At 42.0% G+C, this 11,516-nt stretch overlaps 1 protein-coding gene across 2 annotated transcripts in view; it reads right to left on the reverse strand.

Annotated features, from left to right (window-relative positions):
- rarga (retinoic acid receptor gamma a) overlaps positions 1 to 11,516 on the reverse strand; it is a 38,550-nt gene that overhangs the window by 18,618 nt on the left and 8,416 nt on the right. The window contains exon 1 of one of the 2 annotated variants that reach the window (XM_017415104.3): positions 300 to 797. The exons of the other annotated variant lie outside the window; for it this stretch is intronic. Coding sequence (XP_017270593.1) covers positions 300 to 444 — 145 coding nt within the window. The 5' untranslated portion in view covers positions 445 to 797. Of the gene's footprint in view, positions 1 to 299; positions 798 to 11,516 lie in introns of those variants that run through there. 2 annotated transcript variants of the gene reach the window in all.

Consider the following 11,516-nt stretch of genomic DNA (forward strand, 5'->3'; position numbering starts at 1 on the left):
TCAAACAAATAAACACAGCTGAATAATGCATCTCATATCCGAGCAGAAAGTCTCTTTTATGTGGCAGGCAGCTAAAAGTGGATATGAAGGGAGAAGAAAGAGAAGAAGAGACTGTCTGTCCCAGTCTTTTCCTGTGCTGATCTGTGGCCCCTGACAGCAGCCCCCTTGGCCGAGCCCTGAGGGGTAAACAAGCCAGCACTGAGGGGGAAAAAAAGAAGTGTGCGTCTGTGTGTGTGAGAGAAGGAGCCAGAGAGAGAAGTGATTGTGTCATGCCAGAAACCAAACAGGATGCCACTTACACTGAACACTGGCACTGCCCGTCCAGGCAAAGGGGTCCAACCCAGGAAAGAAGGGGCTCGCCTTCCGCAGCATGCACGCACCACGGCTGGTGACATCATAGAGCTGACGGGGGCCCATTCCCAGGGCTTCCATACAGTCGAACATGGTACCCCCCTCCCACCCTTGGTGCAAAATCAGCACGAGTGCTCAGTTCTGCCTGTGTACTGTCCTGGCGCCACTGCTCACGTCACTCACCGAGGCAGTGACAACAACACGGCAAAGCAACAGCTATCAGCTACCTTCCCTTCCTTCACTGACTTTTATCTCTTGCTGTCACTGTTCCCCCCTCTTTCTGTCTTGGGCTGGAATGCAGATCTGGTTCCTGCCTGGCCGGGGGCTAAGCTGAGCGTGACTCTCCCTCTCTACTTCTCTGCCCGTCTCTCCTGGGTGAGCTGCTCCCTGACTGCTGTAACAGACCTAAATAACAGCCTCTCACGCTTCTCGCTGAGCCCCAGACACGGCGGAGCGAACCAACTGCCTCGGCGTGACGCTCTGAGAGGGGAGGGGAGGAGAGAGAGAGAGAGCTGCAGAGAATGCCAGAGGAGGCGGGATAAAGAGAGGAGCCTAGGGGGAGGAGGTGGGATGGAGAGAGCGGAGAGGAGGGGCTGCCCAGCAGAGGCTTCGTGGGAAGGACAAAACTTTATTCTTATTCTTTGTGTGTGTGCGTGTGTGTTTTACTTGTGCTGCTTTCATGTTTTCAATTTCAGCTCCAAATGCAAACAAACACAAACATGCCTTTCCACCATCTCCCATTCAGATCTGACCTCTCTGTCTGTTTCTGAACTACACCTCCCCCAGTTTTTCTGCAGTAAATATGAGCCCCTTTTCCCTCCCCTCCCCTCCCCTCCTCTGCGCCTCCCGTCTCTAATCATAACCATATTAAAAGTCCAGCCACTTGCCTGGTGTGTACGTGTGTGTCAGAAACAGAAAAGGGGAGAGAGAGAGAAAGAGAAAGAACATTGTGATGTGTTCGAACCCAGAAACCAGATGCCTGGGTAAACTCTCTCCCTCCTCTCTGTCTTGCTCGAGGGAACGGAGGACGGCGCAGTACTTTCTGTCTTTCCCTCTGGAAGTGCTTTAACAGTGATGAATGAGGGCTGCCTTGCTCAATCCCCGCAGTGCATTTACACTGACAAATACCTTCGATATACAAACACACCATGTGCTAGACACACTCCTCGCAGGTTCACTTGACCTTGTTTGTGATTTATCACTGCCAAAGCTTTGCACAGGGATGCAGCGATGCAGGTGAGAGGAGACCGTACAAGTCATGCTTGTCAGGCAGCTTGCGTCATTGGGATCCACAAGTCATCTTTAACGTGGTTTTGTTCTGCGTATTGATGAAAACAATTCAATTTAGCAAATAGCAGCTCCCTCACTGTGGCAGTAAATCAAGGGGAATCAATAGGCGGTCTGTGGTCAATAAAAAAAGCCCATCACTGGTCCTAACTGTTGCTCAGCAGACAGATATAGACTGGGCTAAAGCAAACAGCCTGATACAATGGGACGTATAATGCAGCTTGAGTCTGTGAGCTCTGCACATTCATTTCCATCCACCCCTGTCAAACCAGTACAAGTGGTACAGCCCAGCAGGCAAAAAAGACAGCATTTCCTGTCAATCTGTGCTGCTGGCTATGCTCACCATAAACACAAAGTGCCCTCCTCCTCCTCTGTGTAACACTTCACTCTTTTTCCTGCCTGATAAAAGGAACCATGCTTTCACATTTCTGGCTTTTATTCTTTTTTTATTTTTGTCTTTCTTTCTTTCTTTGAATGACTTTCATTACAGTGTTTATTGACCTAAAATCTACCCCTCCGCTCGAGACATTTGGTTTATTTTTTCAAGCCGAAACACGCAGGCACGTGCAGCCGAACACAAGATGTGGGCCACAGCTCTCAGCTGCACACCGTCACACAAACAGACGCACGTTTAATAGCTCTTTTGTTCCATCAAACGGTAAACAGCATCAGCAGTTTTTATGTGTTTCTTCATGCAGCTGTCAGGTCATAAAGGGAAGCTTTACGGCAGCAAGAAAAAGAGCACAGAGGTTAGATGACAAACTGTTATCCATCAGTGTTGCTACCACTAACTGTGCGTTGTTAAAAATTACTATTTCTACATGATAAATTAAAAAAAAAGAATGTTCTCCTTTGTGGATGCATTTTAGGTCAAATCCTCGTTGCCTGCAGTCAAGTTTTTATGATCCATTTGCATTCTTCTCACACTCGTATTTTGTCTCCTTCCTGTCTAATTTTTTTTTTTCTCACTGCCAGATTCATGCAGCATCCTGGAAACCAAAGACTGGTCTTATCCCCCTGGTGCTCAAATGTTCTATGTAACATTAGTGTTGTTTACCGTGGCTGTCCTGTGAGCTGACGAGCTGCGACACGATCATTTTATATCGTGCGCTCACACTTCTGTTTTGTGAGATTTATGAAACCTTGCTGATTCCAGCCAATTTTTTTTTAAACACTTCTCTTTCACTGCGTTTGAGGCCATAACTCAAACCAATAACCCCATCGGTTCTCTACTTATTGGCAACCAGCGAGTCTTGGAGGACTTTGGTAAGTTTGAGTTCAGACATCTAATCTACACATACTCCATACCGCTGCTGCTGACCCAGGTTGCCTCCCCCTCCCCTCCCCTCTTTCCTCCCTTTCCTTCCCCAGCCAGAGAGGCTGAACTCTAGAAGAAACCCCCTCAGGGCCACTAACTTTCCCCCCAAACCTATCCTGTTGCCCTCCCTCATTCTCTCCCTGACTATGGCTCACAAGTCTCTCCATCTCTCCCAATTCTTTTTTCTCCCCCCGTTTCAGCAAATAATATCCATTTCATCAAGTTCACATTGGGTTTTTTTCCCCGACTATGTGATTTGTTTTAGTTGACAAAGTACTCCGTATTTGTTTCTGATTTTGGAAATATTTCATTTTTAGCAACTGAAAAATAGCTGCTTATTTTATGTTGTCTTGTATTTTTGATTAGCAGCAGCTAGTGGTAATTCAGAGTAACTGCAAACTCAAATAATGCAGAATGTATTACGTTTGGAAAAATACAAATGTACATACTCAAAGAGTTGCTCTATTCTTTGTTAATGGCGCAGATTTTATGGGCAGAGAGGCACACTCTACTTTGCCCCACTAAAGCATCATTTCATATTTCAAAAATTGATTGGTTATGTGTTTATTTTGTCAGACAGTTAGCCAATCAACAGCAAGGCAGAGCCGACCACTAAAGCGAAGCAGAAGTTCTACAAATAAAGTGTTTTTCAAACTCTCAACCTGGAGAAGAAAGTCAAAATAAAAAGCCAGCGGGTAAAATAAATTGCAAATCTGCTTTCGGAGGCAGCTTCCACTTGGTGGAGAACTAAGCTGAAACATCTTTCCTGGAGGATTTTAAAACAGAGCAGGTGGACGCATCTGAACAAGTCTGTGAAGCTCAACTTGAAAATGATGCCTTTACTGAGACTTACCCTGCTAAAAGTCATCATAACGATGCCAATGAAGTGACGAAAGTACAAAGTGACCTGAAGTCAAATTGCCCATACAGCAGCTCTTAAAGTCAATGGTTCAGTGTTAAGAACTGCAGTGAGTGTTTTTGGTCTGTATTTTTATTCAGTTACTCAATAGTCATGAGTAAGATCTGATCAAACTATTACAGTTTCCATGTTGTTTATTGATTTTTGTCATGCAAATATTACAGTATACAGTATGTGTTTTGTAGTTTTTAATGTTAGTGTGTTTTTCTACCACAATGACAAGTTTCTTCATCAGCTAGTGACTTGCAGGTTCATATCAGTTGTGTGTTGCAGTGTAGTTATCTTTCTGTGGTAGGGTGATGTAGGACGATGCAGGAAGTGACTTTTGGCTGAAAACTTTACAGCCTGATCTCATTTTTCTGTGTAAGCGTTCCACAATAGGTAGGTGTGTGGCGATGTGCCTGTTTATTATTACTGCCTTTGCGATACCATCAGCATTTGAGTGACTCAGGGTGGTTGTGTTGTATAAATGTAGATATTGTGAAACATTGAGTTTTTATTTTTAGGCTGATAATGCTGGCAATAATGAGCACAGATGTTCCCTCGCTCAATCATAGCCCTAACTCTCTGATTCTGACACATTTTTGTGTGTTTCTGTTTGTGATGGACATATTAGAAGTTGACAGTCAATAGAATAAACTAATTAGTGTCCCACTTTTTAAAAAAAATAAAAACACCACTGATTATCAGTGATTAAACATAATTTTAACGCTCATGCAACAGTAATAGGATTTTTTTTAACCAAAGAGAAGACAGAGAAGCTCCATCTGCTGGATCCAGTCGGCCCTAAAGCTGCATGTGTGCTGTAGCTCAGGAAAATCAGGCTTTACTACTGTCTGACACTCTGATGCCAATTACAGATAAAACGTATACAACACATTGTTGCCACTTCCTCTGCATACGGTCATTCAAGTTTCAGCCAAACTGTAGAAAACGCAGTGCTGTGTGAGGTAATAAAGACAACCATTTGCTCTGAAAACTGCATGGTGACTTTAAAAGGAATGCAGAAGTTTTCTTTCGCTCTTTTTTATGTTTTTGGTGTGGGCATGTATGCAGTGCGGACATGCTGAAACAGAATGCTGGTGATGATAGAAACATTGAATAACAGTCCAGAATGGCCTCCAACTACCGCCAGATTTGGGTTACAAGGACTGCAGGCACTCATCGTATTTAGGTTGTTGTTTTGCAAATTCTATGAAAAAGCACATAATGCTTAAATATGCAAATTGTGTGTGTGTGTGTGGTTTTTTTTTTTTTTATCAAAAACAGGGTGAAAGTCAGGTGTTCTTTTCCTTACATCCATAAACCCTTTCTCCAGCTGCAGGTTGGAGGAAAGGTTTATATCTTATCAAGTCTCTAAACACTCTTGCAGTATGTCTCTGCAAGATACCCAGACTGTCACTGAGCAGAGATGTAGAGAAAGTGAAGTGCTCTTTTTTTTCTAGGCAGCCATGTTTGCCTCTGTTCACATGTTGGTCCCACCAAAGGCCTAACACAGCAACTTCTCAGAGAGCTATCAACTTTGGCCATCTTTCAGAGAAGCCTTTTTCACCCCGTCTCTTTTTCTCCTTCTATCTGCACCGTCAGGACATTCTACTACCCATGTTTTTTGACAGATCGCACAGTTGTTTGGCCAAAAATACAGCCCCCCCACCACCACCATCATGTTCTCACAGACCCGCCCTGGGCCTGTGTGGCCTCCCACGCCTTTCACTCTGCTTTCTCGTCATTGCGTGCTCTGTGTCTTGCACATGCTCACAAAAGGCCTGGCTGAAAACATACGCCTCCCTCTTTTAATAGTAGCCTCTTTATCTTCATCTGTCATCATGTCAAAGTTGCAGAACACTCTGTGGCCTCTCGTGCTCACCAGCAACCCTTGCTGACATTTCATACTCGTAGGCATGCAGACGCACACAAGTGCGCACACACACTTAACAATAAACGTGAGGTTGCAAAAAGTTTCCAGAACGTAGGGCATCTTGGCTCACAATTTCAGAGATGGATAATGAGAGGAAATACAAGGCTTAGGAAAAATAAAATACAGGAGGAAAGAGAAGAGAGCAAGGAAATCCAAGAGTACATAAAGCCAATAGAGCTCAGACAGAAATCATGAGAGGTGAAAATTTTCCACTCATCAGCTTCACAAAAATCTTCACTGGAGGTTAAAAATCTCAGAACAAATATAGTGAACATTTCTGTTCATTTCATCCACTATTTAGAATAATTTTGTCACACACTGAAAAGTGAAACAGTCACAAAACAACGAAATGTGCAGTTTAGGTAACCTTACTGTGCAGTTAAAAGTGTGTAAAATAGAAACAATATGACATTATTTTAAAATTATATGATATTCTTCTGGGTTTTTATTTCATGTTCAGTAGCAAAAAATTTTTTTTAAGTCTATTGGAATGAAATTTTAGTTTGAATTTTGGCTATTTCACATTTTGACATGAGACTGGGTTGAAAGCCCAAGAAGTGCAATATGATTTTGTTCATAAATTACCACAGTTGTTCATCTTTTGTGAGTTAAATCTCATCGACCGATCGTTTTCTCTTCAGTTTTCTTAGTTTAACACTAAATGGCTGTCTTCCCCCACTGATCCCCCGTTCATTCTTTCCACTGCTAACTGTGACATTTGCAGCAATTGATTTCCAAGAAAAGACCAAAGTGCTTCACAGAGCTGTCATCTCGAGGCTATAGTGGTCGTCTGGGGAGATGAAAGCAGGGTTTTCAGATGAGGCTGAGCTGGATATTAAAGCTGAAAATGATACAGTCTCATTGATAGATCAAGGACACTGCCAAACAGCAGTGCCCAAGGTGTCATCACACACTAGTACACACAAACCGTACAGTCCTAGCAATACTAATTTGCTCTGAAGATTACGATCACATGAACAGGGATGGGAAACACCAGAGAGCTCAGTAACAATGTGTCCTCTGATGACGTGTTGGCACTACAAGCATCGTACACAGGGACTAAACTTGTTATTTGGTGCGATAATTGGTTGTGTTTGTTAAGGATGAAATGATTAAAATCTTGCAGAACTGTAGTTACATTTGGCTCCTGTATCTATCCAACCTGTCTCTGTTGCATCACTGTTGAAAATGATCGAAAAACCATCAGTAAATCAAAACTAATATTTTTTGAAGGAATGCATATCATCCACTACTCTCATATGAAAGTTTTAAACAAAAGTCTTGTGCAGTCTATTAGTGCTCAATGTGTGTGATGGGGATCAGTCTCAGCTACAACTACACCAATTTTAGCTTAGTATATGTAAAACTGATAGAGGGTTAGCCATTTTTGTGTTTGATAAGGTCAAGTAGCTGCGGAGGCCATCTTGAATTGGGTTGACTCTAAACATTAATCAGTCATACATGTACACCCATATTTTGCTAACGGACAAAAGGGGTTGACTCCAACATTTATTGCCAAGGTTTTAAATAGAGACCTTTTGCAATCTGTTAGTGATCAGAGTATGTGTTGGGGATGATTCTCAGCTACTACCACACCGAAATTTAGCTCAGCATCAATAAAAATGAATGAGTTAAAGCCACCTTTGTGTTCACTATATCGAGTTGTTGTGGCAGCCATCATGAATCTGGTTGACTCTAAAAGCTGATCAATTGCAGATTTACATCCAGTGATTACTTTTACAGACATTTATTACAATTTGTCTAATGGTTCATGAGATAATCCTGTCAATACACACAAAGACACAGGCAGTTACATGATTGCCCACCTTTCATGTGTGATAAAAAGACAGTGAGGAAAAGTGATCACACAAAGCCTAACATCGGAATATGAACATAGATTTTTTTCTCCACTACTGTCCTATTCCTATGAATCGCAATGTTTATAAGATTTTTTTTTCTTTGCTTGTTTGTTTGTTAGGCCTCTTAGCGTTGACCTATAAGTTATTCATGACCAAGCTCTTAAACTCAAGGACTGAATCAGTGTTGTGCCGACAAATAAGCAGTTAAGCAAATAGCTAATTTTAAATTTACCCTTACTTACTTTGTTATTAGCAACCTGTCACAAACAAAACATTTTCCCCATTTTTAATTTGCATTTACACTTGTAATACCTATAATCACATTTGTGAAAAACAAATCAATATGTTTGAGGACAAACAGTTTTTAGAAAATCTTCAAAAATAGTTTTTGTATCAAAGATATAGCTTAACTGTATTATACTCTATTTTGCCGTTTGTTTCATTGTAATATTGTATTTATTAGCTTTGTGTGTTTTTACTCCTAAACATCAAATTTGTGCCTCTGGGGACTACTTGACTTGAGATTGACAGGGGCCAGAGATAAATTAACTTTGCTCTCAAGAACAAACAGAAAAGCGAGCTCTCAGGTGTCACCAAAGGCCTTTCACAGTTTTTGAAGAAATGTGTCATCATCGTTCATGGAGAGCCGACAAGAGAAACAAATCTGGGAGTTCAGCTTTCATGTGAGCGTAGGAAGCATGCGCCTACAGATGAGGGGCAGAAGGGCTAAGATCATATTTTCATTTCCATCCATAAATCACTTTCTCCTCCGTCTCCCTCCCTTTTCTCAAATATACAATGCACCCATCTAAGCGCAGACTTGTGGGCCCAGACAAATCCAAATCTACACTAACAAGAACGTACCGAGCTATTCCTCCATCGAGGGCTGGCTGAAACCCAGCTCTTATGAAAATAAAGTAATACAATGTGCTGTTTGTGCTCAGCTTCAAGAGGAGAAGTCTTTACTCTAGCTGACATCCTTCCCTGCTGTCCCTTCTCTGTATTCAGAGGTTTGCTTTTACATTCCCTTTCGTACTACATTTCCCACCAAAAATGGTTCATTTATACAACTCCCTGGGCTCCTTAAGACAACATGAGCCCCCTTCCTTTATGAATGAGTGTTTATAATTTTGTCACTCTGCAGGAGGATACTTTTTCTGCTCGCTTTCACTAGCTGCCATTTGTTTGTGGTGTTTTATGTCTGCCCGACGCACAATGAAGTTGACACCTGGCCTCCACCAGAGGCACAACTGAGCACGCTCACTCGAGCAGCTTTTTGTGCAGGTTTCAACACGCTATCCCATTCCATTCTATTAATAAAATGCTTTTAATTTCCCTTCTCTGCAATGCTCTTCAAATATTCTGAGCTGAGCCTCGAGTGAGTTTTCTTGTATCCACTGCTCAGCATGAGCCTCCAAATTCCAGTATGAATGGAAAGTCTGCGAAGACTTTGGTTCAGGCCATGTAGGCTGAAGGAAATGACCTCCTAGCTTTTCAAAACATCCCCATGGCGGCCTCTGGGGCCAGAGCTCTGGCCCTGATTGGTGAAAGCTTAAAGAGGTGTTTCAGGGCTCAGTGACGATGTTATCACATGGTAAGTGGCCTTAATGGGCTTTCAATTGTTTGTTTGAAGGGTTTCCTTAATGACAGGGATAAACTGATAACACTCACTACAAACTGCACAAAGAGCCACCAGACCGTCTCATGGATGAGCAGCTTTATTCAGACGCTGCCAGCAAGGATGGAAACACAGCAGCACAATAGAAAGATTTAGAGGTTAACGTGAAGCACTCATAAGTCCACTTCATCTATGTACACAGTGAGACTGGAAAAAAAAAAAGCTCCCGCCTTGTCCCTCCCCATGTCTGTCTCTTCCCAGCTCTGTGCAAAACAGGTATTTCCAAAAACACACCAGTGCCAAAACATAGCGCCGTCATGGGAGGTGCCCCAACAGGTCGGCACAGAGTACACGCCTTACGTAGGTTGGTATCACCTTTCAAACAATAACTACGCATACAGAGCTCTGAATGTGAGCAAGGAGCTTTTGACCTGCTCATAAACACACAGAAATATCTGGAGCGTCCTTTATCTGGAAGGTATTTACTCAGTCTGGCCCACAGACAGACCTGACAACAATGAGCGGGACTGTGAAGCAAAAATCCCTGAGAAGACGTAGAAGGAAAAGAAAAACAGAGCCTGGGGAATGTCCAAACCGAGACTTTTTGTCTTCCCTGCTAGCGTTTAACGGAGCAGGGAATGAGATCTCTGTCAGCAAAATGACTCGTCACATTCCCTGTCAGAGGGATACGGTGATGGGATGTTATAAAAGCTGATTAGGTTTTCCACTGATCGGCTACAGTTTAAACTGGATACTAAGGTCGAGTGCTGAAGCAAGGAAGAAAATTCACGATTACATTTAATTTGTATTAATAGCCTAGCATTCCTTGAAGAAATGCATATCACCCGTCACCATTCATTCCAGAGTTTTAAACTAAAATCATCTTATGTTGAGAAATAACAGAGTTATAGCTGTTTTAGTTAAACATTCAAAAAGTTGATTAGCTGTGGCAGCCATCTTGAACTAGGCCGACTCCAAAAATTAATCAGTAGTAGATGTACAGTCAGTGATCCATCCAGAGTTATGAGCTGTTTTGCAAACAAACGACTAAGACTGACTCCAACTGTTAATGCCACGTTTTTAAGCAAAGGTTTTGCACATTCTGTTGTTTTCAAATTATGTGTTGAGGACAATGCTCAGCAACTACCACACCAAATTTTAGCTTAATATCCGTTTTAGTTACAGTCGTTTTTGTGTTTTCTAAGGTCAGAATGAGGTTGACTCCAAAAGTTAATCAGCTGTAGATGCATGCCTAATAATTACTTGCTGAAAGTTTCATTACAATCTATTCAGTGGTTTGTGAGATATTTTGCGAACAAACAGACACAGCTTATAGATTTGAGAAGTTTTAAACACAAATTATACATGAACAGTTAGAGCTCAGAGTACAGAATGGGATCAGTCTCAGCTCCTACCACACCAAATTATAGCTCATTATCTGTATAATTCACAGAGTCATAGCTATTTTTGTGTTTCTTAAGATTGCTTTGCTGTTGCTGATATCATAAATCTGGTTAACTCCAAAAGCTAATCAGCTGAACATGTCAACGCAGTGACTATGTTCTGAAAGTTTCATTAAAAGCTGTTCAGTGATTCATGAGGCGTTTTGCTAACGGCACAGACAAAGGAACACACACAAACATGAACAAAAATATTATCCCTTCGCCTTAAGTGATAATTGAATATTTTAAAGAGCTGACTAAATATGCACGCTTCTCCACTAACTTCAATTTCTGAAATTTTGAGGGGAAACCACGCTGCGTTCTCACACATTTTTCTCACAGATTTTAGATTTAAATGTATAGCGATCTCGTAATTGCACCATCTAATCTAACATCAGTTAAAAGATGTGCAAGAAAAAAAAAAACCCACAAAGTTAAGCTGAAGCTGATTATCACTGAGATCCGGATTTAATCTTTGACCCCAGCCTCGCTTCGGCTCTGACATAGGGCTTTACCCAAATAACTGCACTCCTTCACCCTTGTGAACGATCCCTCTGCCTGCGTGGATGTGTCGGTACAAGCAGTCGTGTCTGAATCCCCGGTGCATGTGGTTGCCTGTGTCTGTTTGTGCTTTGATACTTGTTTTTGTTTTAACTCATGCCAGGGTAGAAAGAAAAAAAATCAAAAAGAGTCCATCTGTCAGTGTGGTGGGATTTCGTTCTTCATCAGGGGGTATGTTTCTAGTTTTAGGATGAAAGAAGTGCTGTGTGTGTGTGTGTGTGTGTGTGTGTGTGTGTGTGTGTG

The sequence above is a fragment of the Kryptolebias marmoratus genome, linkage group LG8, assembly GCF_001649575.2.
Source record: "Kryptolebias marmoratus isolate JLee-2015 linkage group LG8, ASM164957v2, whole genome shotgun sequence".
NCBI classification, from domain to species: Eukaryota; Metazoa; Chordata; class Actinopteri; order Cyprinodontiformes; family Rivulidae; genus Kryptolebias; species Kryptolebias marmoratus.